The 27480-nt window shown below is 48.7% G+C and overlaps 4 protein-coding genes and 1 non-coding gene across 6 annotated transcripts; 2 read left to right on the top strand and 3 right to left on the bottom strand.

Annotated features, from left to right (window-relative positions):
- Window positions 1–15166: 15166 nt before the first annotated feature.
- LOC101776257 (membrane-anchored ubiquitin-fold protein 3) lies at window positions 15167–18481 on the top strand. 2 transcript variants are annotated; one of them, XM_004953879.3, is made up of 3 exons: window positions 15167–15672; window positions 17279–17446; window positions 18007–18481. In XM_004953879.3, the coding sequence occupies exons 1-3, from the start codon at window positions 15540–15542 to the stop codon at window positions 18060–18062; spliced, it is 357 nt and encodes a 118-aa protein (XP_004953936.1). In that variant the 5' UTR covers window positions 15167–15539; the 3' UTR covers window positions 18063–18481. The 2 variants fall into 2 exon arrangements, with proteins under 2 accessions (XP_004953936.1, XP_004953935.1); XM_004953878.4 differs by having other exon boundaries at window positions 15190–15672; window positions 17279–17449.
- Window positions 18482–19018: 537 nt separating this feature from the next.
- On the top strand, window positions 19019–21952 carry LOC101775180 (alkylated DNA repair protein alkB homolog 8). Its single transcript, XM_004953875.3, has 3 exons — window positions 19019–19280; window positions 19992–21056; window positions 21597–21952. The coding sequence occupies exons 2-3, from the start codon at window positions 19999–20001 to the stop codon at window positions 21679–21681; spliced, it is 1143 nt and encodes a 380-aa protein (XP_004953932.1). The 5' UTR covers window positions 19019–19280; window positions 19992–19998; the 3' UTR covers window positions 21682–21952.
- A 222-nt stretch (window positions 21953–22174) lies between these two features.
- LOC101775579 (pentatricopeptide repeat-containing protein At4g39620, chloroplastic) lies at window positions 22175–24632 on the bottom strand. The gene is made up of 2 exons (XM_004953876.3): window positions 24115–24632; window positions 22175–23612 (listed from the first exon to the last, which is right to left on the bottom strand). The coding sequence occupies exons 1-2, from the start codon at window positions 24442–24444 to the stop codon at window positions 22407–22409; spliced, it is 1536 nt and encodes a 511-aa protein (XP_004953933.1). The 5' UTR covers window positions 24445–24632; the 3' UTR covers window positions 22175–22406.
- Window positions 24633–24784: 152 nt separating this feature from the next.
- On the bottom strand, window positions 24785–24856 carry TRNAW-CCA. Its single transcript has one exon. It is a non-coding gene; the product is annotated as a tRNA-Trp (tRNA).
- Window positions 24857–25467: 611 nt separating this feature from the next.
- On the bottom strand, window positions 25468–27143 carry LOC101774771 (ATP synthase delta chain, chloroplastic). The gene is made up of 2 exons (XM_004953874.3): window positions 26255–27143; window positions 25468–25709 (listed from the first exon to the last, which is right to left on the bottom strand). The coding sequence occupies exon 1, from the start codon at window positions 27033–27035 to the stop codon at window positions 26292–26294; it is 744 nt and encodes a 247-aa protein (XP_004953931.1). The 5' UTR covers window positions 27036–27143; the 3' UTR covers window positions 25468–25709; window positions 26255–26291.
- Window positions 27144–27480: the final 337 nt, after the last annotated feature.

The raw sequence follows: 27480 nt of genomic DNA, 5'->3' as shown, positions 1-27480 counted from the left end.
GTCAGTGGTCTAGTTGGACAGATCTTGAAGAGATATGTGCAACTTCAATTGCAGGAGGATTTTGTGTTACATCAAGGTAAAGGTGCAAATTTGTTAAGCAAGCATAAAGTAATTTATCTGAATTAGGATGGTGAAGCACAGGAAAATGAATTCACTGAGAAACATGTTAGTCAAGTGGTTACTCCAAGCAATTCTACTCAAAATCTAAAGATGACAGAAAAAGATTAAGTCATCTAATGCTACTGGAAGTAAACCCTAAGATAATCCTAGAGGACAAAAGCGCACGGCTGATGAGGCCGTAAATGCAATAGATAGCCTTGCTGATGCAACTCCCAAAATGGTAGAATTGAAGAAAAAAGGCAGCCCTGCAGGAGGAAGCATATTCAGTGGAAAGCGTGCATGGAAATAATGAAGAGTATGAGTGGTGTTGACCCAAGTAAGAAAGTAAAGGCCGCATCAACATTTACAAATGTTGAACAAAGGGGAGTCTTTGTTAAGATGGATGAAGAGATGAGGACTCTATGGATACATGGACTTTAGATTTAGAATTAGAAACTCAGTTTATGATCTTTATATTACATTTGGTTTCTTGATGCAGACTATATGCATTTTATTTTTAGGTTACGATGGAACAATCTCTATTATTTTTTATTTTTGAGTGATTTGTTTGTGTTTCGTAATCATGTTTGCTACGTTCATGAGAAATTTATTTTTTTATGTACTAAGAATTGGTACCATGCAGGGTGCTATGAACTCATCACAAGTGTTAGATGATGATTTTTCTAACTCAGAACAGATGGTTATCAATAATATCGCTGTTGTGTCATTGTTTAATGATGTTGACGGCGTGCAAATGCCGGAGCGGGGGTCCGAGGAGACCCCTTTTTGAGATTCGGCAGGGGCTGAACACGTTAAACTCCCAGAACAGCACGACTAGTGAGCACAGCTAGCGGATAATACCCCTACGTCCTGCTTGTGTGTATATTTTTGCTGTAGAGTGTGAACCCAAGAATACATGATGAAAGCTTGTCCTTGAGCTCTGCAATCTCAGGGAGGAAGAAGCCCCCGGCCCCTACCCCGGGTCTCCTATTTTATACTCCAAGAGGGATCCCACATCGGGTAGCATAGAAGGAAATAAAGAAGCCTGACCCCCATAGTTGATGGGACGCTACATGGGTGCCGACATGCCGCCGCTCGCCGGAGTATGCTGGCCACCTCTTTCTTTATTGAATACAAGCATACATGCATCCTCTTGTCTTGGGATATTCACTGTGGACCACATGCTCTCACACTGGGTGAACAGAGTAAGTGGGTGGAGAGAGAGAGGGAGAGCACATGGCTGCCACCCTCTCGTGATACATCTTGTCATTGGGGCCACACCTTGGGGTTTCATGCCTGTATTATCGTGGAGGAGTTGTTTTTGGTCTTGTCTTGTTTTGGTATGTGCATGCTGCCATTCCATGCATGCGGAGTCTTGGCCCCTGTAGAGGTGCTGATGTAGGCTTGCTTCTTCAACATTGGTTATTGATGGTCTTCGTCTTGGAGCGTGTGCACCCATATGTTAGGATAGGGTAGATATGCGAGACTTACTTATCCTTTCACACCATCAGTGTGTCAGGCCATTTAATGCCACCATCAGGCTCTTCGTTCGCATCGAAGGAAGCCCAATCCCTCCCCCAGAGTCCTCCGTAGCGACGTCCACCAGGGTCTCCAAACTCCCGCGACCCGGGAGTTAGTGGGCCCATACCAGGGCCCACCCCTCCGAAAGGCATGGCGGTCGAGCGCCTCCATGAATCGTCTGCGCGGGGGACCCCATTTCGTTGACGCTGACGGTAGCCCCAACCCTATGTGTAGTTGAGGACCCGAAGATCAGGTACGAGGCCACTCTTCAGTGGATGGCGCTTCGAATGCCACACTGCGCCCACCAAGACAAAGTTTTTTTTTGAGCCTACCATGACAGACTTCCAAGCTCATAGCCTGCGAACTCCCGAGCCAACCGCACCCAACCACTTAATGTAGCATTCGTTCACTTCGATGGTCGTAGCAAGAAACAGTAGCATGTGCGCGTGCGTGTTTGATTGCGTTAAGCGGGCATCAGCATGCGTTCTTTCATGCATGCGTGTAGCAGTGCTACACTCGGTAGCTTAGACACATATAACGTCTCATCCCATTAGCCGAGCAGCACGAGTGCACATGCCTAATTTTATACGCACTTGGTCAGCTGTTGTATGCCGTGAGCCGCGCGATCGCGTGGAAGAGCATCCTAGCAGACCTCGAGCTACGCGTAGCGAGCGGCATGCAGTAGTGTCAGAGCCACAGCACCCTTTCTGCAAGCTAGTGGTGAATGCGACGTGGAGGAGTGCTCGGGCAGCCCCTAAACTGCGTGAAGGGGGTTCTGAGTGTGCCACGAGCTTATATTGGTCAAGCCTCTAAGGGCCTGTTTGGTGGGGCTCCGGGAGCGGCTTCTCCCGGAGCCCTGCCAAAGGGCGTGCTCCGGGCGAAACGGCTCCGGCTCCGGCGGCGGAGTCCGCCGCCGCGAATCCCGCTGAGAGGAGCCCTTTCGGGGAGGCGGAGCTAAAAAAATAGCTCCTGCAGCTCCTCGGCCGTTTCCCACCGTGCCCTCGGGGGAGGGCCCACAGGCGGCAGAGCCGGCAGCAAGCAGGCACGGCGACGGGGAGCGGGGCGACGGGGCGAGGCGGCGACAGGGAGCGAGGTGGGGGGCGAGGCGGCACAACGACGGGCGGCGACAGGTAGCTGGGCGGCGGGGCGAGGCGGCACGACGACGGGCGACGATGGGGAGCGGGGCGGCGGGGCGAGGCGACACGGCGACGGGCGACGCGCGCGGTAGGCTGGCGGCGGAAGCCCAGAGGAGCGAGAGCAAAATGATAATGCAAATGGAGAACTTGGAGGAAAAAGAAAAGGAGAAGGAAAAAAAAGAAAAAAAGAAGAGGTGAAGGAAAAAAAGAAAAGGACAATGAAAGGGTATTATGGGTATTTCATCTTATCTAACCATTTTAAACTACACGGAAGAACCATTTTGCCAAACGGTTTTTCAAAAAGAGGAGCTAGAACCGGAGAAGTCACTCTACCAGCGGAGTCAGAGCCGGAGCTACTTTCAGAGAAGCCGGAGCCATACCAAACTGGCCCTAAGCCAACCTGTGAGGAGGAACAAGACCCCGGGCTCCCGGGTCCACTCGCATAGTCCTAGCAGAGGGAGCCCCCGGGGAACGGGAAACCTCCGGACCCACGTGTATGCGCCCACGCAGCGGCAAGAAAAATGCAGCATGGTCAGTAACTAGGTCATTAACTTCGGAGGCGCCCTGGTACTTGAATATTTTGATCTGGAAACTTTTGATGCGAGCATATGGACACATCAATCACACATTTGTGGCGGCTGTAGTGTGTAACTGTGCATGCATATGCAAAAAGCCAGCCCCCGTACGTACCCGTACGTAGTGTGTATGTGGATGCACATCTGTGGCGGCATGTAGTGTGTAACTGAGTGCTGGAGTTGTACGTGGCAATCAGCGTAAGGCCAGTCCCCGAGCCGCTCACAGGGATTACGCGAGTACGACGTGGAACACATGCCGGGAGATGTCATGGGAGTCGCGCACTTCCTGGCTCCGTGGGTGCGGCCGCAAAGACCCCGGGTTCCCGGGACAACTAGTGAGCTTTTGGCAGAGAGAGAGAGAGCACGCTCCGGGGAAGCCGGCCCTCGGACCCCGGGACGGCTAGTGAGGCCTTGCGAGAGTGAGAGCTCCCGGGGAGCCGGTCCCCGGCCCCGGGACAGCCAGTGAGGTCTTGGCAGAGAGATGGAGCTCCCGGGGAGCCGGCCCCCTGGTCCTGGGACAGTCGAGCCTGCCGCGGGCTCAAGTGTAGGCCCCCATGCGCACATACGTGCTCACACATTAACAAGAAACAGTAATGGTTTAGTTAATGCTACATATGTTCCCGTGCTTTGAGTATGTGAGTATGCATACGTGTGCGTCGAGCACACGTACGCGGCCAGCATGCAGCGTGGCAACTGTGAGCTTCCGTGCAGGAGGGCTGCAAAACGCTCGGATCCCTCGACTGTCGGCTCCATTCTTTTCCCTTGCCCCATCACCCGATGCTGCCGCCATACGAGGAGGTGGCCAAGAGGACGACACAGTCGCTAACTCACCATGGCTGGAGGAGACCAGGAATGTTTTATCGTACTGTAGATAGCTGCATAGTTCTTATAAGACCACATAGCTGAATAGATGAACTTACATCGCCAAAGAACATCGCTCAAAGGTTCCATGGCCTTGATAGTATGTGTAAATAACACTACAGCCATTAACCGTCCCATATCTGTGAAAATGACTGCCATGGTATGGACAATAGCCACAGGACAAAACTGACATTATTTTTTATGCATGTTTGTGCTGAAAGTTTGACTAGGGCATCAAAATACCAGGGGTGAATTTCTGAAATTTCCACATGAGACATCTTTGCAATCTTTAAGCATCAAGAACTAGCGCCACAATTGCTCATCAACATGTGTGGTCTGTATCAACTAAACCGCTCATCTTGCTTTCCTATTTGACTCTTAAAGAGGATTAGTCGCTTGAGACCAAAGCTGCCACCATCAGCTGAATAAAGTGAGCTCAAGTGTAAGACAAAAACTACCACTCCTTTGACAAGACAACAAGGAGATGGAAACAAATCACAAATCATAAATGACATTGCTACTTATGTCTAAGTCCCATGTAGTCATGTTGCAGTAGCTTTAGTCGAGTGTTTGTGCCTGACGATAAACTAGCCAGAGAGAATTTGCATTTGGGTGGCACAAAACTTTAGTTGTGCACTGATAATCAACCATGAACTTGGGAGAAATTTATGCTTAACTGAATGAATGGATCAGTAGAGAAGTTACATCCAGTGTGCTAGATCAGACATTTCATTAAGCATCTGGTGGCCGCGCGAGCAACTAGTCTGAGCCATGACTGCACACGGGAGCTTGACCGGCGTCGCAACCAATCAGAGGAGAAGGATCATGCAGTAGCGGAGTACATGCGCCGAAGGTACGGGGCACTATCATCGTTGTAGACGGCGGTGGTGGAAGAGGGAGGCAGCTTCGAACTACCGCGACGGCGACGACGGCGGACAACCGATGCTTGCGGCGGCTGATAGGGGAAAAGGATGAGCCGAGGGAGTCCTGTCAGGCCGAGCCGCTTGCAGTTGAGCGAGGACAAGGAGCCGATCGAGCCGAGCGTAGCCTCCTGAGACGCGCATGGGAGCGTCTAATTCTGCTGGCGGACAGGTGGCAACCATTCACGGTAGGGCTGCACGGAGGGTGTTTAGCAGCCCTCCTGCACGGAATTTCTTTCCCGCGAGGGCCAGGGAAGCAGAACATCTCGTCGACCCGAGGAGTCCGTGCGCCCGCGTCAGCTCGAGTTGTTCCCCGAGCTGCTACGGACCTACGCCCGGGGCAGCAATAGTACGTGCCCCGGAGCAGCCACATCCGCGCGCCCGGGAGCGGCAACAGTACATGCCCGGGAGCAGCTACAAACGCGCGCCCGGGGCAGCCACGGTACGCCCGGGAGCAGCCGCGTACATTGTTCCCGGTGGCAGCAACTGTATGCGCGGGAGCATCCGCGTACGTGTTCTCGGGGCAGCAGCAGGACGTCCCCGGGGGCCATGGTAGTACGCAGCCAGAAACCCCCCGGGAGCAACAACAGCTGCATGCCCGGAGCATCCGCTTACGTGTTCCCGGGGCAGCAGCAGAACGTCCCCCGGGGCCCATGGTAGCATGCAGCCATAAGCTCCCCGGGAGCAACAATAGCCTCCCAGGAGCAACAACACGTGGGCTGTGCAAGAGCGCACGCAGGCAGCCTTGCGTGCAGCTGCTTGGAGCGGCCAGCGGTATGCTGTGCGCCGTGGTCATGCAGCTAATTCAACCTGCAAAAGTTAATAACGAAGAAAAAGAAGCAGGATACATGCAGCAATCCCGTAAGCATCTGTGATGCGAGCACTTCAAAAGCACGCGTAAGTAAGCTTCAAAAGCAAGTGGCACTAGCGGCTATACTAGTACAGCATGCCCACACGGAGTATTAACTAAGGCCCCGTTTGGATACACAGTGCTAAACTTTAGCACTTCATCAATGTGCTAAACTTTAACACTGTATCTAAACAACCCCAAGTGCTAAACTTTATCACTTCATTTGAGGGTGCTAAAGTTTAGCAAAGTGTTAAAGTTTAGCACTTGGAGTTGTTTGGATACAGTGTTAAAGTTTAGCACATTGGGTGAGAAATGACTAAATTGCCCTTATTTATGATTGGTTTGGGGAAAAGTGGAGAGGAGAGAGGGGGGGCAGCAGGGAAAAAAATGGGCTTGGGACCACTTTTAGCACCCATTACACCTTTTAGCACCCCTTGGGTGTGCTAAAGAAAATGGGGGTGCTAAATTTTAGCACACTCCTTTTAGCATCCCTGTTTGGGAGCCCAAGTACTAAAATGTGCTAAAAGTGGGGTGCTAAAGTTTAACACCCCTCTCCAAACAGGGTCTAATACTGTGTTGGCATGGATCGGAGGATATTTATTCATATGTGAGACACTTAAATAAGCACTCAGGAAAGGATTTCATGAATTGAAAATGATACCGTAAACCTGTGTTGGTGTGGTGGAGTTCTCATCTCCTCTCAGGATGTGGGAAACGACTTGCCTCCCACGGAAGGCTTCTCGGACTTGCTGGCTTCCTCGCGGGTCGGTCGCCCGTCTCGCCTGGCTTCCTTGGGACACGATGCAAACCCGCGACGCTTGACAACTATATGCTGGAGCGGGGCTTCGAGGAGATCCACTTTTGAGATTCGGTCAGGGGTTGAACATGTTGAACTTTCATAACAGTATGGGTGGTGAATATAGAGAGATTTTTACCCAGATTCAGACCTCCTGGAGGATAATAGCCCTATGTCCTGCTTGTGTGTATATTTTTGTTGTAGAGTATGAACTCAAGAATATATGGGAAAAGCTTGTTCTTGAGCTTTGGAATCTCAGGGAGGAAGAAGCCCCCAGCCCCCTGCCCCGGGTCACCTCTTTTATACTCCAAGGGATCCCACACGGAGCAGCACAGAGAGAAATAAAGAAGCCTGACCCCACAATTGACAAGACGTTGCATAAGTGCCGACATGCCGCCACCTACCAGAGTGTGCTGGCCACCTCTTTCTTCATTCAATGCATACATCCCCTTATCTTGGGATCTTCACAGTGGACCACATGCTCTCACGCTGAGTGAAAAGAGTAAGTGGATGGAGAGAGAGGGAGCGAGCACATGGCTGCAACCTTCCTGTGATACATCTTGTCATTGGGACCACACCTTGGGATTTCATGCCTGTATTACCGTGGAGGGGTTGTTTTTGTCTTATCTTGTTTTGGTGTGTGCATCCTACCATTCCATGCATGGGGAATCTTGACCATCGTAGAGGTGTTGCCGTAGGCTTGCTTCTTCAACATTGGTTGCTGGTGACAGGGATAGATCCCCAGTACCCGCAAGGAAGGAAGAAGTCAGACTCCTACTAAGATTTTCCTATAATCCGATTAGGACTCATACCGAGTACTCCTACTAGGACTCCTCCTTGTAATCCGACTAGTTCTCCTGCCCTCTGGAGTATGTAAAGGAGGGCAGGGGTACCTAGATCGGCAGCTCACCTAAGCTCACAAACAAGTGCAATGAAGAAAAAGATCAATATAATCTACACACAGGACGTAGGGTATTACGCGATCTAGTGGCCTGAACCTGTCTAAATCATGTTCCTTGCGTCACCATCGACTCCTTGATTCTCGATGATACCTACCGCACAAAAGACCACCTTGGGTACTCCCCAGGCGGGTTGCCGGTCTAAACACCGACAACTGGTGATTGATAACTACTCGAAGGACATCCTGTTAGATTTTTTGAGCAACTACATGTTGATAAACACACTATCTACTTGCTAAGGGATGAACCGTGTGAGAGAAATTTACTTCAGGATACAGTAAGAATAACAGTGGATGAACAACCAGTGATGTTCCTGCATACTATCGGTCACAGTGTTGGGAATCTAGTCATCCAGGATAAACATCAACATTCGGGAGAAACAGTTAGCCGGCACTTTAATAATGTTTTAGATGCGATAAATGGTTTGTATGATATATATATATATATAACAGACCCACCCAATGAAGTGCCTCTTAAAATTAGAGCTGATTCAAAGTACTACCCCACATTTCAAGGTAAGTTTCTATAGTTGCTTGCTCATTTTATAGTTGCTTGCTCATTTGTAATTTTCCTGTCCATTATTCTTGGCTCAGAGAACCACTACGTGTTGAGGATAGCTGCCGCCGTCTAATCTGCTCTATTTTGCTCGCCGGCGACAGCCAAGATCTAGAGGGCGACAGCCATGAAATGGGGAAAGTTAGTGAGAGGGGGAGGGGAGGAGTACCGATGGACTGACGAGTCTGACGGATGGTACATCAATCAAACATAATTCGACGCAAACTCGTTGTTTATTCGGCGCAGTCCAAACAATATTTTAATAAAACACACCGTAACTAACCAACTAATCCTAAACTGGTTTTCCTAAAATCCTGGTAAAAACGGGATTTATTAAAATGGATTTATAATTTGTAGATCCAAATAACCATTTAGGTAGGTAGTTGGCTGAACATCGTAACTACGCTCTACGATACGATGAGGGGCAGTGGCGCCCTCGAGTTCCTGACATTTGTATTGCTTTTTTGGTCTTGTTTGAAAGGGAGGAGCTAAACTTTAGTCCTATCACATCGAATGTGCGGATGCTAATTAGAAGGATTAAACATGAGCTAATTACGAAACTAATAGCAGAACCCCTAGACTAAATCGCGAGATGAAATTATTAAACCTAATTAATCCATCATTAGCGAACAGTTACTATAGCACCACATTGTCAAATCATAGATTAATTAGGCTTAATAGATTCGTCTCGCGATTTAGCCTAGGGGTTGTGCAACTAGTGTTGTAATTAGTCTATGTTTAATACTCCTAATTAATATCCAACATTTGATGTGACAGGAACTAAACCTGCCCGTAAGATTACCAGTACCAACAACTCCACGTCACCAGATGAGAGCAAGATACTCCTGGTTTTTTGCACAGAAGCTATCTGTCCGCCTGGCGGTACACCATCACAGTGCCCTACAAGTGCTATTGCTGTCAAAGATCGCCCAAGCCAGTGTGTTACCCGTAGTTGCCAGAATGCCGGGCCCACTGCCCTGCCTTGAATCCAACGTGCCAGCACTTTGATTATGTGATGGAAGGTAACTAGTCAAATAGTGTAAACACCAACGTTGCCTTATTCTAGATGAGAGAGGTTGGATGCTACAAAAATTTCGGCGACCTGTGGTGAGTATGAAATTTTGAGAGAAATAAAAAAATGTATCGATGAGTGAGGTCATGTAATGAAATTTTGGCAACTTAGTGGTAATTATGAAAAGTTATGAAGTGTGATAATTTGTTGTAATTATGAAAATGGTGAACACTAATATGACTATACGAAATTAGGAGAACTCATATTTCTATCTAGAAAAGCGTACATTCTGAAATAATGGAGGTATAAGAAATGGATTAGCTACTCTTGATCTCTTAATCCGCCAATTAGGGCATGGCTATAATTTACAAGCTACTATATGTATATACACGAAGCTACAAAATTTGTTTCCTCCTCGGTCTGAATGGCTCAATGTACCATCCTTAGGCTGGGCATCTGGTGCAACGAGCCTGTACCGATCGGGTCGAACCTGAACACATCCTCGAAGCATCCCACGGAGGACACCCGCGGCGGAGGCACCGCCGGCACCATGGTCTCCGGTTCCGGTGCCACCACTGCCTCCTCAACGTCGTCAACGCCTCCATCACCTCCCGCCGGCGTGGCCGTGTCGCCGCCCTCCCGTGCAATCCCAATGACGCTGCTGCCATCTTGCCGCGCGCCGCCCGGCACCCGGAGCGGGGGCGCCATCATCGGCGAATCGTCCTCGTGCCCGACGAGCCGCATGGTGAGGCGGTCGCCGCCGCGGCGGCGGCGCGCGCGGATGCACTCCGGGCGCACGACGGGGACTATCCGGATCACGAGCCTCCCGTCGCCGGTGCGCGTCCGCCTGAGCGCGCCCCGGGCGACCAGCGACGGGATGGGCGGAGGCAGCCGGCGTCGCGGGCGCCGCCGCCCGTACGACACCCAGAACCCATCCTGCTCCTCGTCCTCTTCCGCGCTGATGATGATCCCGGCTTCCTTCTCCTTTGCTGCGTCCCGGCCCTTCACATCCTCCTCCTCCTCGTCCTTTGCGTTCTTGGTACCCTCGCAGTGCCCGGTGCTCGTCCCGCCGCCGCTTGCTTCGACGACGTCCTCACCGCTGCCGCCGCTACGACAACAGCGCGCGCCGGCGTCACCGCGCGACGCGACGGCTGCGGCGGCGGCCCGCGTCACGACGCCATCGGGCGGGAGGAGCAGGGACCGGAGGCCGGCGGCGGCAGGGGCGCTGAATCTCTGCGCGGCGGAGTGGGGCGCGGAGGGCGGCGGCAGCAGCATCGCCGGGCGGGCGGATAACGCGATCGGATCGGGGGTGGGCAGGGCAGAGCGCCGAAGCGATCGGCCGAGGAGGAGCTCGGCGTGTGATCCCGAGGAGGGGGTGGCGACGGGTTGACGCGCGTTTTATACGTGGGCGGGAGGTTCACTCTTCTATCTCCGGGAAGAGGCAGGAAGTCGCGGGCGCCCGAGCGTCGCCCGTGACGGACGAGGCGAGAGCTGGGGTTGCCAAGACGCCCGTGCGCCCGGCCAATTAATAGCCCGCCGGCCGGGGCCGCCGATTCGCACCCGCCCTTGGATACGTGTGTCGGGCGCATGGAAACCCCACCCCCGTGGTGGATTATCCAGCCGCGGCCTTTGGAGAGTTGCCAATCGTGGCAGCAGCGGTTGGATCCGAGTCGGACGGCTCCCTTTGGGCGGGGCGGCGTGGGCGTGGCAGCCTGCAGGGTGAGGTTGATCCGCGTGGCCGGTATATATCCGGCTGCAAACGAATCGGCCCGCGGCTTTCATCCGCCACGTAAAATCGGGGTCTCGTGGATCAACAAGACTGCAGGCTGAAACCGTGAAACGCGTACAGGACAGAGGTCTGAAAGAGAGCTCGCGTTTTCGCTCGTGACAGGCGGCAGCTGGGTCACGGGTCGCGCCAGGTGCGCTTTGTTCTTTGGTTCCGTCGGGTGTGCCTGGTTGCAGAAACCTATCGGACAGGACTCCGGACGGCGGACGCCGTCGAGACATCATCGAGCCGCCAATGCTGCCTCTGCATGTGAGTATGTGACCTCTGATGCGACTCGACTCCGAGGATTGGGTGAGGAGGATGTATGTGGAGTCGGGATCATGGATCAACTGATGAAGAAATGGCTGGCGAACGGCCCAGTTTTCAAGAAGGAAGGCCTGATGAGAGAGTAAGAGGGACATGTGGCCCACTGCGTCGCAAAAGAGCTCAGTTGATCCATGATCCCGACTCTGAATTATACTCGGAGGGCCCTCTCAGTTTTAGTTGAGTGGGCTTCCCTAGCATCTGAGATCCACATTTTCAGCCCATTTGAACTCTGTTTCACCAGCAGCATTTTGCCGTCATTGCATCCTCTGAATCGAGGCATCAGTCTATTGATTGCTGTCCTCTGTGGCACTCACCTAGTGGCGTCTGATCCTGTGTAAACAAATTAAATTAGCACAACGATCATCTGATTTGGATCTGATCATAACCGCAACATCCGCAGCAGGCAAACGGGCATGCCTGCCTGTAACGTTGGAAAGCAGCAGAACCTGCAATTTGACCCGTGGCATTTACTAGCATCAATCTGACAGCGATTGCTCCAGTCTTGGAACCTCGCGTCGACAGTTGGCCTGAAATCTCCAATCAATCATGCAACCGAAGGTCATTCCATCGACACTCAATCAAGCCATTCAGAGTTCAGACATGTCCTGTCCGCAGCCTCTCTTTCTCCATCCACCACGAAACTTGCTATCCGCAGCAGACAACATCAGCTCGGCGAGTGGATCACCAGTTCCCAGCCTCCGATTCCCACCCCTCACTGTCCTGTCCGCATCCTCGCAGGACTGACTGAACCCTGCAATGGTTTCAGAAGCATGCTATAAACGCGGCACCTCTTTTCAGTTCACCGCGCTGTCTGCCTCACGAATCATTCTCCACTTGTCTGAAAAGCTTCAGCTTTTTCATTCTTGGCAGACGCATCTACTCCCCTGCTCTGATCGTGAGCTCTGGACAAGTGACAGCGGGGAAGGGAATGGATTCAGCTCTCATCTCAGTACCCAGTAGGCCCGTGGTTCCACTACAATTAGCTAGGCACAAAGGCAGTTGCGGAGGGGGTCTGACGAGCAAATCAGTGGCGTATCTGCAGCACGCTAATCATGTCTTCCACTACCAAACATGCAGATTTGCACAACCACGGCCCTGTTGCCCTGTTCAAGATAGAGACAAACCAATATGCAGCACGGATGTGATAAAAAGGAATTACCAAAGGATAAATAAAAGATAAAAGTGTGTAGTGGAGTGTGGAGTGCCATATGCATCCAATCATTGGTTCATGCATGGGATAGAAATAGAATCCAATAATAATTCCTAGTAAATTTATTCTCTTTTGTGAAGGTTGTGAAGGTCTGGGGGATCAGATTCCAAGTTGCTCATAGAATAAACATTTCATCGGATACAGAGAATGATTCGCTGTGACCACTTTACAGGTGCCTTTGAATTCCTTCCTCAAAACGGCCAACAGGAGGCGTTTCTAACAGCTCATAATCTGCAAATCAAACAGAAACAATATGATGATACAACGAGGGCGCAGATGCAAGTGAGGGTGTCGTGATGCAGAGTTGCAGACGCACATGTATACTAGCATCAACAGCAGGTGTTCTTACCTATAATCAGGTAGGTAGGTATAGGTATGAGAGTCCTCCCAAACAATAATTCGAGCCGGCCTGTAGCTTATCCATTGCTTCTGGTAACCTTCTTCGTGTGATTTCCAGCTTCTTATTTCTGAATTAAATGATGACATGCTGTAACAATTAGGCTGTCACATCGAGCAATGAGATCCCTGAATATTTTTGACACCGATGAACTAATGATTTCAAGGAAAAGAGATAAGGTTAGGAGGATGGTTTTGGAAATAGGCGCCTGGAACTAATTGATATTCTGCTCCCTCGAAGTATTCCTCTGACTACTTTGCTTGCAATACATTACATCCCTCTGTCCATCATTGCTTTCGGAGGCGAAAGCAACAGTAGCTCGGAATCTAGAACTAGCTCCACTACACGACACTTCGGTGGTCTCTGCCACTACAAAAACAGCTGATTTCTATTTCCAAGTACTTGAAAACTAGGGGTGTATGTCCTCAGGAAAAAAAAAACCCAAATGAAACTATGGGTGTATGGAAACAAGAAGCTTAATCAAAGCTGGGAAATGCAATGGCGCTCTTGTCACATACTACTCAAGTTCTTTCTAGCATGAATTAAAATTTTCTTTTTATGAAAACATGAATAGCTATTGTTACTACCTATTTGGTAGCAAAGACGTCACTGATTTAACTGTGGAATAATAATCCTTAATAAAAAAATAACTCCAAAAAATTCGTTGTACCGCTGTGTAGGGTTCAGTTCCATCAGGCCTGGACCTGGAGGGCATTGCCAATCATTTATGTCTTGTACAATTATCGTGTCTTAGCTGTCCTCATAATAACCCTTCTTTAGAATCGGATCATACCTGACAAGCACCAGCTTCTGTATGCCGTTGTCATTTCATTTTGCGTGTGTGGTTAGCACGTCATAGTCCCCCTTTTGGCTGATGTTCAGCCGGTGTACGTTGCCAAGCTACCGTACCTTCAGTCCTGGAGGTGCATTCATTTTTCATCCTGCACTTTCAAGTCAGGTTGTCCTAATCCATGGCCATATACAAGACTTTACTGACTAATTTTGAAAAAAGTTGGCATCCTGATGAGCAAGCTGCACAGACTGAATCAAATTCTTCGCAAATTAAGCATCGATCGCAACTGAGGCTTTTCTCCTTCAAATTAATCTGGATGCAGTGTGTTCTTTTGACTTGCGCATTTTCTGCATGTTCCTGTGACTTTTGAGCTGATGATTGCCAGGAAAACTGGACGGCATACATGTTGAGCTGTTCTGGTTGGTGTGCAGGTGCTAAGTTCATCGCGTGATCATCAAATGACAGCGCCGAACTCTAATTGCGTTGGTTGCCTAGAATAATAGCCAACCATCGCAGCCCAGCTCATGATAATTCTTCCCCAGTGGAATGCAGACGTTGATTGGCCTTTGGCAAGCCAGGAAGTATACACTGCTCGTCGTCATGCTCAAGAACACACGAGGCGTTGGGAACTTGGGAATTGGGATCGGAGACGTGTGGCGGTCTGGAGGAGAAGAGAGCTGCGTCTGCTGCAGTGCTGCTCCATGCTTTTAATTGTACCAGCTGTCCCGTGACATGGACGACCATTTCGTTGCGATCAAGAACAAATTTTATATTCTCTGACCATCTCGTCTTTCAGGGTGTCTAGGTTAATCTGCTCGCAACAGTTCATAATTCAGGGAGAGAGAGGGAGAGCTCGTTTTGAGTCAACATATGACGGAAAAAAGAAAACAGCCTGATATCCAGCCGGCATAGGCAAGATAGGATTGGAATCCAAGTCTGAAAATCTTTCTCCCAAAGCAACACATATTTTTTTTTTGAAACGGCCGGCATTAATGCTGATAGAGAGGAATTTTAAAAGCTGTACAGAAAAAAGAGGCTATAGCCAACGAGGAAAAGGGAACAAAAAAAGAGCTCAGACTAAAGCTGCATCATATCTTAATTGTTCATTGGATTGTGATGTGTATTTATTTAACTGTTAATGCTGAAAAATACAAGCTCGACCTGTACCACCAATGAAGAAACAGTAAGTGAGGAAGGAATTATTCCACATAAAATGCCAAAAAAACCACGAGTACTGGAGCAGTATAGAACAGGGAATAGAAGAAGACGCCGACGAGACCCGGGGGGCCAATCATAGTACCCGAGATAGAAGCCATCGCCGACGTCGAATTCCGGCGATTTTGATTCCTCTCCTCCAGCTGCTCGGGCCGCGCATAGAATTCCCCGCTCGGCACCCTCGGCCTCGCCCTCGCCTCTCGCTTTCACACTCCCCCACCACCATCGCTTGATGCAAAAACCGCAATTAAAAACTTCGGCTTGGGCGTATTTGTCAATACACCCAGAGGACAGAGGAGGAAGCCCACTACCCCGTCTCTCTCTCTCTGGTTTTCGTCTCGTCTTCCTCTCTTCCCCACCGAGTCGCCGTCCCCTCGCTTTCACCCCACGCGGAAGCAAGAATTCATCGTCAAAATCTCACCTTGCGCGTGTTTCTGTGGATTTTTTTTTGCCGCTTCGTTGCTGCTATGGGCCTCTGATCCGGGGCTTCGTGGATCTTGCTGAGAGGAGGTGGGGCGGCCGGCCGGCGGCGATCTGGCGGGGAGGAGATGGCCGGCGGGAAGGAGCCGATCGAGGTCAGGTTCCGGCTCTTCGACGGCACGGACATCGGGCCCACCAAGTACGACCCCTCGACCACAGTCTCCGCGCTCAAGGAGTTCATCCTCGCTCGGTGGCCGCAAGGTGAGGCCTATTGATTTGGTAGCGTACACGCGTGAGCCGCCCCGATCTGCTGTCAAGATAAGGATGCTTTTGTAATTTTAGGTGCAGAAGTATTCGCCGTGTCATGAGTTTCTTTTCTTGGATCGTGTATTCGTGTATTGCTTTCTTTTTCGCTTTGTGCTCATGTTTCAGTAATCAGTAGTCTTCCCGAAAACGCCTGTTATTTACTTATTTTGCTTGTGGCATACCTGGGCTCTCGTGGCATGCTTGATTTGTTCCTGGATGCATGGTCAATTGAGTAGCGGGAACTGTGCTTCTGTTTTCTTATTCAGCAAAGTCCTAGAACTGGTTACCTTAATTCATTTATTAGGTTCAGCATTATCCTACAACTGGTTATGCCATATCCAATAATTAGCTTCTGCAGTATCATTTGACTGGCCGTTCCATATTCGTTTATTAGCTTCAAAAGTGTCACGTAACTGGCTATGCTATATTCGTTTTATGGGCATCAGCAGAATCCTAGAACTAGCTATGCCATATTATCAGTTAATCAATAATTCCCCTTCTTAGTGTATGTTATATGGACTTCTCGATCGTGAAAACAATTGCCAATTTTGTGGGAGAAGAGTGAAAGGGTATTTTTTTTTTGAAACAGTTAATCACAAACAAGGCCCCTTATTTTGCTTGCTGTAAAAGATGCAAAGAGCACAAGGCCATGTTGATAACTGTTATCTACATTTTGAGTGACTATTTACTCTCTTGTAGTATGTCAAGGGGTTTCTGGTAGCAATATGGAAAGTTTTTAATGTTCGTCTGTCGGCTTTGCAGAAATGCAACAGTTCGACCTTTCACTATGGATACACGTCACATCTGGTTAATAATTTTGCCTATCATGTGATTTGTTCATCTTATTAGCTGAGGGCAAACAATTAATTCTGAACTCTGAATGGTCTGGTGTTCATGTATCTGCTGTTTTGGTGAAACCGTCTGAGTCTGGACATATGTACTGTTTCTGAATTGAACCTTGGCTTCATTAAATAGCACAGAAAAATGATTTAAGAATGTTAGTCAGCATGAAGCGCACATGAAAGTTACTGACAAAAACATTGTGTAAGAACTGAGCTGCGTTCTCATTTTAACAGTTATAGCATCTTACGTTATATATGAGAACCAAGGTCTAGATCAAGTGAAAGATGAAGCCTTTTCCGGCTGAATTAATATCTGGAACTATATTAATACTTTTGCCTGCATTCACAACATAAGCCATGTGTGCTTGCACATGCCTGCGCATGTTGACCAACATGTGGATGCAAACCATCTCGAACAATCAAACCTGATATATTCCTTGTCTTATTTTCTGTAATTTATTTGGAGGGTGCTTGCATCTATTCTGCTAGCTTCACCAAGTTCTCAATTTTGCATTTCAATCTGGGAATAGCACAGTAGCATATTGTATGTCACTGAGATCCTCAGTTGATTATGCTGGAAACTTTTTCTGTGGCCATATTTGACCTACACTTTGGAACTTCTCCCTGTGCTAATTCTCTCTTCTGCAATCCATGCCTGCTGTTCTTACTTGCTCTGTTAAATGTTGAATGTAATTTGTTCTTTTCATTTCTGCTAACAGATAAGGATATAGCTCCAAAAACTGTCAATGACTTGAAGCTTATCAATGCTGGAAGGATACTGGAGAATAACCGGACACTTGCAGAGTCCCGTGTTCCAGTAGGAGAGGTCCCGGGGGGTGTAATTACGATGCATGTGGTAGTGCGACCTCCACAAGCTGACAAAAACAGTGGTATTGCCGACAATTTCAGCCTTTCGTTCATATCGTTTTCTTGGTTCCTTTGATGGAGGACTTATATTTCCATTTCCATATGAATTGTAGTGTTCTTTAAGATCAACTTTTGTGTTTAAACATACTGCCTGTCATTCTTATGGTAGCAAACACTTCTAGGCATGCATCTCTGATTGGAATGCTACAAGCCTAACCTGAAAGATGTTTCCAGTTATTCAATGGGAATTTAGACCTTTAGTTTCAGTAGTTTTGTGGTTACTTGCAATACACCCATATTCAAGTTATTAAGGTAGCTGTGCTGCTTGTACGCAGGAGCTTTTTTTTTTTGTACATGTGGATGCATGCACTATTATCACAATTAACGGTGCCTAGATATGCAAACTTTCGAACATACAAACCACAAGACAACCTTTTAATCATTTCCAGCACAACAAGTCTCGAGGCACTTAGAACTGCTTAGCTGGAACTCGTACCTGTTTAGCTGGAAGCTACAATATGATTTTGTTTTGACACTTCTGAACTTATCTCTAACATCATGTTTGCCTATACTTTTCCAGAGAAGCAGCTTGCCAATTCCCCCAAGCAGAACAGATGTGGATGCACCATACTATGATAAGGCACCTGCTTGATGCTGTACAATCTGTTTAGTCCTAGGATTTTGTATCTGCTTTGTTGTCTTCACACGAGTGTGAATTCATTTTGACATCCAATTCTTGAAGCCATTCAAATCCCAGAAACATATATACTAAATATCCGTCAAACATGCCTTGGAATGAAGATTTCTGGAGGGCGAAGTCTGATCGTCGTGTTGTAACCAAGCGGGAATGGAGGATTGGATGCTTCCTGTTGTATAAATTGTAATGTCAAAACAAAAAAAGCGTTTCGTTTTCTTCTCTTCTCTTCCCTTCCTGCCCCGTTGTCTTTATATCGATTCTTTTTAGATCTGTTTCTTTATCTCGTGTAACAGAAATATTTGTACTCATATATATGTAACTTGAAAAAGGAGTAATGTATGAATTTTCAAAAGAAAAAGGAGTGACGTGTGCTGCTCTGAGAAAGGAAAAGAAGGGAAGAAAAATGCATGGGTTATGATTTTGTTTTTTTTCTGTGAATCTGACCGGACCACATTAGCTCTAGCAGTGATTGAACCTTATAGAAGTCTCAAATTGCACGAGACCTTTTTCATGTACAAGGCTAATCCCAATGGAAAGTTGGAAAGTTTCATATTGATGTTTTCAAGACAGTTACATAAGTAAGAATGAAATGGATCTCCAAGAATGAAATGGATCTCCAATGGATAATTTCATGATGTGGTTTCATAGGATCAAAATAGCATTTAATTTCAAGACTTATTTTATAACTCACGGAGAGTTGGTATTCGTATAAAGTTAGTTTTATCTGGATAAAACTCGTTTCCCTCTCTTCTTTAATTTCATGCCATAACAAGTAGCCTAAGCGTGCATCGACCAATGTTGCACGGATACGTGGGCCGAGACGTAATCAGATGTTTTTCCGGATACGGCCCACTTTGGCCCATCACTAATCTTCTGCCCACATCGCGCCGCAGCAAAACACGCACGGCACGACGCCGCCGCCCATCCCGCCCGCCTGCAACGACGACCTCACGGCACCCGCACCTGCCAAGGGCCCAGCCGGCGGCAACACAGCGGCGAGCCTCCGCTTCCGCTCCACACCTCCAACTTCCGCCTGGTCACGCGGCAGATTCCGCGCGACCGCCGCCGCCACCCGCCGGGACCTCCTCGTCCTCGTCCTCTTGCTAGTCGCGGCGTCCGCCGTCCTCCAGTCCGCGACGACCTCCCGGGCCTGCGGGGTGAGTTTCTTCCCTCTCCTATTCTCGATCTAGTGTTCTTAATGCTTGTTTCTTCCTTCCCCTTGCTGATCTAGTTTTGTGCGCTTCTTCTTCCTTGATTTATTCCCGGCCGCGAGTAGCAACTATTCAAGTAGTTCTAGTGCTAGCGTAGCTTCAGAATCCTCTACAGACACTAAGGCTCCAGTTCTGGATCATGTCACCATTTTAGAGAGTCTAAGGCCCTTTGTTTTGCACCCCATATTGTATAATCTAGCTGGGGAGGGCATCTTATTGGATCATATAAACAGGCCTGTAGATTATTATATTTTTAGCTTGCTCAGGTGGATTGTTCGCAGTATCTTCCCTTCGCTGGTCGCTGTGCTGTGAGCTGTGACTGAGCAAGGCGAATCTAAAGCTTCCAACTTCGTCCAGTGAGTTGAGTGTGCCGGTGATGGCCTACTAATCCAATCCCATCGAGCGCATGGTTCAATCGAGTCTACATGGATGGGGTTAATCCTTATTTTTTTTAAAAGCTAGTTTATCAGAAGGTCTGAACCATAGCAAATCTTTTGTTACATTGCCGCATGGTGCTACTCTTCTCCCCTGCTGTCTTATCTGTTGATCGCCATTGTTGAACCAAGCTAAACTGCATTTTGTTAGTAATTTCATCTTTTAATGAAATCGGACGTTCCAGCAAACCAGTTAGGCTAATTCCTATATATATTCACACAGGGCTTGCATGATACAAGTTTTTTCGGGGATAACAGCAAGAAACCTTCGTGGAGCCATACATGCTTCTAATCTGTACAGTGTAAGCATTCAGCACAAAGAATTCTTTTGCTGGAAGCCAACGTATCAACATATTAGCACCAACAACTCAATGAGGCCAAATGATGTGATTGAGGCTCAGGACATGGTGCCTGCTGAAGGAAACCGCAGTTGCTCCTCAAGTGTTCAATCCACTCCAGAAATTGAGAAGAAGTATGTGCATCGTGTCTATGATGCCATAGCTCCTCATTTCAGTGCAACAAGATTTGCTAAATGGCCCAAGGTTGCAGAATTCTTGAATTCCCTGAGGCCAGGGTCAGTTGTACTGGATGCTGGCTGTGGTAATGGCAAGTATTTGGGCTTTAACCCTGATTGTTTCTTCATAGGATGCGATATAAGCCCACCTCTTATTGAGATATGTGCTGGGAGAGGGCATGAGGTGTTGGTCGCTGATGCTGTCAACCTCCCGTACAGGGATAATTTTGGTGATGCAGCAATTTCAATTGCTGTGCTGCATCATTTAAGTACTGATGAAAGGCGGAGGAAGGCCATAGAAGAGCTGATCCGTGTTGTTCGGAGAGGTGGTCTGGTGCTCATAACAGTCTGGGCTAGGGAGCAGGAAGACAAGTCATTGCTCAACAAGTGGACTCCCCTTTGTGAGAAGTATAATGAAGAGTGGGTTGATCAGAGCAGTCCTCCAGTACGCAGTCAATCTGCAACTCTTCTGGAAAGCATTGCAGAAACTGATGAAGATGCTGGTGTAATGAAGCAAGCAGATGATCGATTGAAAAAATGTCACGATTCCATGGAGGATAAAACCATTGCAGCCTGTAGTAATACAGATACTGATGAGAAGGAGACAAACCAGCAGGAGTACTTCGTTCCGTGGCACCTACCATTTCACCGAGCTGAAATTGGTGGTGCATCTGCTGCTGCTCTTGAGAATGGATTTGCAAAGAAAGATGAGAAGAAGGGCACAGTGGTCTACAATCGCTATTATCATGTCTTTGTTGAAGGAGAACTTCAAAGGTGGAGTATTCTCTACATTCACACGAAGAAGTTTTTTTTCCCTGTTCCCCCTTTTGTTTTTAAGTGCCTGCATAAAGTCACACCCTACATTTGTTGTCACCGATACACCATAGTAGTGACGCCTCATAGAAGATTTCTTTCATGGTTTAATTTGAATTATTTTGCTATTCTACTTGTGATACTAGTGTCTTAATCAATATCAATATGATTGTTGCAAAAGTTGAAAAAAATGGAATGGCTAAAAAGGGTAACAACACCTGTTAAAAGCAGTTTGATGACATTGCCATTTTGGCTGGCTATACTTTCTAATCTTGTATTGAATTTTTGTTTATTAGAGGTTCTCCAAAAGGTTACCTTTATACTTCTATGCAGTTCACATCACTACTTGTCACTTTGGCTTAAAAGGGTTGTAGATGCAAATGCTAATTGTAGAGAAAAAGGAACATAGCACACTTCATATGCATGTATTACTTTCTTTTTGCTGTGCCTTGGTTCTTTTGATTCAAAAATATCTCATATCATTAACTATCTTTATTTCAGATTAGCCTCTGGCATAAAGAACACTGCTATTGTTGACCAGTTCTATGACAAATCCAACTGGTGCATTGTTCTCGAGAAGCTTTGAGCTGCAGTCAAAAGGGATGGCAGAAGTAGTCATCTGAAGCTGGTATTTGTAAGGAGCGTCAGTGGTAGGCGAGCTAACTGTTTTGAGCTCAAAATGTATGAGGCTGACGCAACCAACCTTTTGTTCGATACTTGCCGATTCTGCATCGGAATTGTTAAGACTTATCTTACGTCAGATTGCTCAATATTTTGAGGGCCATCTGGACTTGTAAATTTTTTTTGCTGTATCACGTTGATGTCATAATTCATAATTTAGCATGGTTGCTTGTACAGTTTTGAGTTTCGTTTTTTTTACACAAAATGAAGCCGGTCGTTTGATCTCTCACATGGACATGTTTCGCATCAGAAGCGAACATTCTCTTAAATAATGTGCTGCGCATGCATGCCATTCCAATTCCCAGTTTTATGTCGTGGGGGATGCTCAGAATAACAGCAATGACAGAGACCTGTAGCAAATGGAGAGTACAGACGACCGGAATTCTAGTGATGTCCAATGGCGACTCGAAGCAAAATTCCTACGCTGATATATAACCACAGAATGAGTGTGTACAAGCAGATTTTGCCGAGGCACGAAAGGTCTCAGCATTCATCAATAGGGAAAGGAACATCGGAGCAACTAACCATAGCTCCAAGCACACTATATTAACGGATTCTGGTGTAGATCAAATGTGTTCTTTGATTCTTTCTGATGTCAGGCAATTTGACAGCCTTGTTCAAACTGACCGCCTATGTAGCAGCTACTTGCAAAACACTTACCTTTGGCTTGTTAGAATTAACTGTTTCTGAATCGCCTGGTTTGTTAGAATCAACTGTCTGTGAATCGCCTGCAGAATCTGAACTTGGCTTGCTTGCAGAATTTGTGGCTGATGATGTCCTGGGTTTCCTCTCAGAGGTGCCAAATGCTTCCAAAGCGTCCAGGAAGAACTTTTTATTCGGAACGATCCCCTGCTTATTCATTCTCTTAAGCAACTTCTGCACAAGTACCGTATCGTTTGCCTTGGTGTAGGCCTTGTAGAGCAGCTTGTATGTGGAACCACTGGGCACAATACCTTTCTGAAGTGCAGTATCCAACAGCCGATCTGCTTCCGAGTGCAAACCGTTCATGCAGTAGGCATCAAGCATTGCGTTCAATGATGACAGGTGCACTTTGTTTTGTGAGGTCACAAGCTCATCAAATATCTGCCGGGCCCTTGAGACACAATCGCAATGTGCGTACATCATGATGAGGCATTCCTGCGTCACATAGTTTGGTTTGAATCCCATTTCCTCCATCTTCTCAAGCACAGATTCCGCTTTCTCTCTGAGCCTTGCTTTCCCGTAATTCGTTATCATGGAATTAAACGTTGGGTGGGTAGGCCTCTCCTTTGATCGCAGTAGGCTCTTGAACACCTGCTCCATTTTGTCGAATGTCTGCTTTCGTCCATATGAATCTATGAGTATATTGAATGTGATCACATCTGGACGGCATTGCTTGCTTTTCATACGCTGCAACACAGATTCCATGTCTTTTATCATGCCATTCTTCCCATATGCATCAATCACTCCATTATAAGTGTATATATCAGGAGAGACTATACTTTCATCCAGATCCTTGAACAAGATGTCTACCTGCTTCGTGTCACCAGCCTGAGCAAAAGCTCTTAAAAGGATGTTGTATGTCACAATCGTTGGTTGGCATCTCTCTATAGATTTCATCTTCTCAAAATAGCCAAGAGCTTTCGCCAAAGCCTTACTCTTGTCTCGTGAATGAAGGTGCGCACCGATAAGAGAGTTATACACAGAAGTGTCAGGTTTGCACCCGCTGTTCCGCATCTGAGAGAACAGCCACATTGCCATACGTATCTGGCCTTTCCTTCCCATTACAGATATCAACTTGGAGTAGATGCCATTGTCAGCAACATACCACCTTTGTTTCTGCATCCATCTGAAAACCTAGCAAAACATGACAACAAGGAATTAGAAGTAAAACAAAAAAACTAGAAATCTCCACCTTGCTGAAATTTAACGATTGGTCTCTTGTTAATCACTGGTGTAGCTAAAATGGCCTAATAGGATCAGGAATTTCACTACATCAATGCGTAGATATGGCTATATGATTTTGTGATTATACGTTCACAGAGAATTGGTGAAGGGTATAGAAAAGAATACCACCTGTGATAAGATTAAACAGCTAAATGTCATGGAGAACTGCAGTCCTGGGAGGATCAAAGTACTGAAATCAATTTCATAAATAAACTAACCAGTACTAGCCACATACATTCATAAATAAACTAACCAGTACTAGCCACATACATGGAAACAAAACACCGGTTCATGACCCACGGACCAATCCTAACCCAAGGTTTGCAATGCTCAAGCTTCCACACCATGACTCCAGCAGGAGTAGTATACAGGGACTCAGGCAGACAGGAGCGCGTCAGGTTCAGGCGCTGACCTCGAGACACTGGAGCCAGCCGTCGCGGCGGCCGAGCTCCTCGAAGAGGAGGAAGCAGTGCTCGGTGCGGACCACCCGCACGTGCCGGTCCAGCACCGGCACCAGCCGCTCCTTGCCACCTCCCGTCCTCCGCAGCAGCGAGCGCACCAGCTCCGCCGCCTCAGCCGCCTCGTCCACCCCTTCCGCCGCCGCGGCGCCCGCGCCCCGCCGCTTGCTCCTGGCCGCCAGCGCCACAAGGCGCGCGGCCGCAGCGGCGGCGCCCGCGCCTTGGCTCGGGGACGGCGGGTGGAGCTGCAGCCATGGTTTCGATGTGCTCGAGTAGGCAAGCATCGGGTTGGATCAAAAGGAAGGGTAGGGTTTAGTCTTTCATCGGATTGCGCTGTGGCTGTGTATGCGTTGGTGGCAATGGCGAATTGCGATAGCTCGCAGCGCCGGGAGGGGGAGGAGAGGGAGGGAGGGGCTCCGCCGCTGTGTCCTCTGGGTTGGGCATGGGCCGCAGGGGAGAGGAAGGGGATAGCCGGATAGGGGAGGAGGCGGGTTTTGACTCGTGGAATGTGGATGGCTGAGATCGGCGGATGCGGATGTTTAGTCGTAGATGGACAGTTGAGATTGGACGAATTACAGGGAAATTAGGCAAAAAAAAAAAGGAGATCCGCCTGGACCGGGGGTTTGAACCCGACGTGAATCGAACACGCAACCTTCTGATCTGGAGTCAGACGCGCTACCATTGCGCCACGGATCCTTGGTGATTGCAAGTCATAACTAAACTTTAAATCAAAAAACTAGTATCTTGATCCAGTGTTCTTTGAACCGGCTGTCTGTCTTTGGCTCTTTGCTGCTGGATTCAATTTAACGAAAGCTATTTTCTCGTCAACTGGTACAGTACGTCGCCCATAGCCTGCAGTCGTAGCAGCCCGGCGTTCAAACTCGCAATTGTTTCTGGAATTGCTGCATTAGGATTTATGAATGAATTTCCATTTTCCACAGCCCGGCCACTCAAATTGCTGACGGATTTGGGGCATGTTTAATCTCACCGTGGCTAAATGGCTAATCATCCGGAAAGATAAGCCAAGCATCACTGGCCTGTTTCCTGCACGCGTTCGTCGTTACCTCGGTGTTGCAGCACAACGAAGACAGTAACCACGAGACAAACCGGATTGCCGGCGTGCCCGCAGCACAAAACTCGGTAGTTTCGAACGAATACAAGCACCACATGACCAGAGTGAACAACACCTGATGCATTTTCCGGCAGCAAGCAGAACGCGACATGATCTTATTTCCTGGAATCCTGGTGGACAACTATTCACAGGCATCCTATACTAAGTTCCTCAGTTCTATCAGCCAGCGGGTATGTAAATGAGACTAGAGGAGCAAACTCAGCTATATTTGAGTGTTTTAAACATATTACAGTGTCAACCACAGAAGAGGAGAAAAAGAATTACATACGCTCCCCGCCAAAAAATGGAAAAAGAAACGCGGGTAAGAATGACCGTTCATATGTATTTGAGCAACCACCATTGATCTGCAGGTTTGAACTTTGGAGGGGAGAAGACCAACATCCCCGCTGGATTCTTACAATTCCCAGAGAGTAGCAGCTGCAAAGATGAATAACCACTTCAAATTAGATTGGCAACTGGGAAAATCAAATTGACAGCTCTGCAGCTCAAGAACAGTTGGGTTCAAGTCTGGAAGATCTGAGTTAGGCAGTTGGGGCATTTGGGTTTACATGATCAGAATTACATGTTTAGGCATTCTGATTTCTGGACTTTCCTCTTCCTACCTAAAGTGTGCATTGTTTACTGAAGTTAGTTCACAAATCGACGCCATAAAGTATGTAAAGGCATTGTACAAAATCATGACATTTTCACCATTTCCACCACTTTCTCTACTTTAGAACCGAATTCAAGTAGTTTCTTCCTTGGACTCTTTCCACTGAAGTCTGAATTTGAAATAACATCTAGCAACGTCGCGGATACGACACAGAACTAGCTATACACTTTATCTTCAAATTACGAACAATGCTAAGAAGCCAAGATAAGCACACAATACGAATCCTGGAATCCAGTAATGTAGTATTATTCACTCATTCAATCAGAGAATGATACAGAAGAAGAGAAGGGAGAGAAGCAACAGAAAGGACCTAGGCTTCAAGGGCGAGGAATGACGCCGCAAGCCGATCAGACTTCGAGAGGGACGGAGGGCAACTCGAACTCTGACGCGATCTCCTCAATCTGCTTCCGGACGCTCATGTCGATGAGGTTGGAGCCGTCGCGCCCGTACTGCACGGTGAAGCCGGCGATGAGCTCCGGGTTGAGCTGCGTCTTGAGGCGGACGTTCTGCGCGCCGGTCATCTTCTGCACGTGCTGCGCGATCTGCGCGAGGTCCTGCGACTCGAGCTGCACGACGGAGGTGACGGTGGCGACCTCGGTGCCCGTGAGCGCGTTGTAGACGTTCTCGAACTCGGCGACGATCTGCGGCACGATGGCCGCGCGGAAGTTGTCGACGACGACGTTGAGGAAGTTGACGACGTGGGGCTGCAGCTCGGACGACTTGGCGATCTCGTCGATGAGCTGGGTCTTCTCCTCGCGGGGCACGGTGGGGTTGTCGAAGAACTCGGCGACGGCCTCGTCGGCGAAGATCTTCTCCAGCTTCTCGAGGTCGGATACCGTCTGCTCGAGTGTGCCGTTCTCGGCGGCCACCTCGGACAGCGCGGTCGCGTAGCTCTCGGCCGCGGCGTCGGCCGCGGCGCGGGGCCTGGCGAGGTCCCCGCGGCGGCGGGGCGGTGCCAGGCGGAGCGAGGGGAGCCCCCGCGCCGCGCGGGCGAAGGATGCGGAGGACCGGGGCGCCGCCGCGACGGAGGAGTGGGACGCCGCGGCGGCGGCCGGGCGGAGGGTGAAGGAGGCGAGGCGGAGCGCGGCCATCACGTCGCGGAGCGTGCGGCGGCAGTGGACTCGGGGGGAGTGCGGCGGCAGTGGCTGGCTGGCCTGGCCTGGCTTTGGTTTGGGAGGGCGAGACTGGACGAGAGAGGAAGAAGGTGTTTGGGGGTGGGGAGCGGACGGGCGGGATCGGGCGGCCGCCGGATCCCACGGCGGTGGGGCTGGAGGGCGTCGCGTGGCCGGAGATGTGTGGGCGGTGGTGGGATGAGGTGGATAAGAAACGGATGGATGGTCGTGTGCGCGTGATGGGTTGGCACGATGGATAGCGGCCGCGGCCCGCGGGGACTAGCGGTGGACCGACGGAGTGGAGAAAATGCGAGGAGCCGTCGCTGTTTCACCTCGGTCGGCATCGCGCCGATGCATTTCGTGAAGTGACTCCAATTCAAGATTCAAATGCTTATGAAACGAAATGAAATGCTGTGCAGCAAAA

The sequence above is a fragment of the Setaria italica genome, chromosome I (assembly GCF_000263155.2).
Source record: "Setaria italica strain Yugu1 chromosome I, Setaria_italica_v2.0, whole genome shotgun sequence".
NCBI classification, from domain to species: domain Eukaryota; kingdom Viridiplantae; phylum Streptophyta; class Magnoliopsida; order Poales; family Poaceae; genus Setaria; species Setaria italica.
Note: the sequence above shows the minus strand (reverse complement) of the source record. Positions and strands in the feature narration are given on the sequence as shown.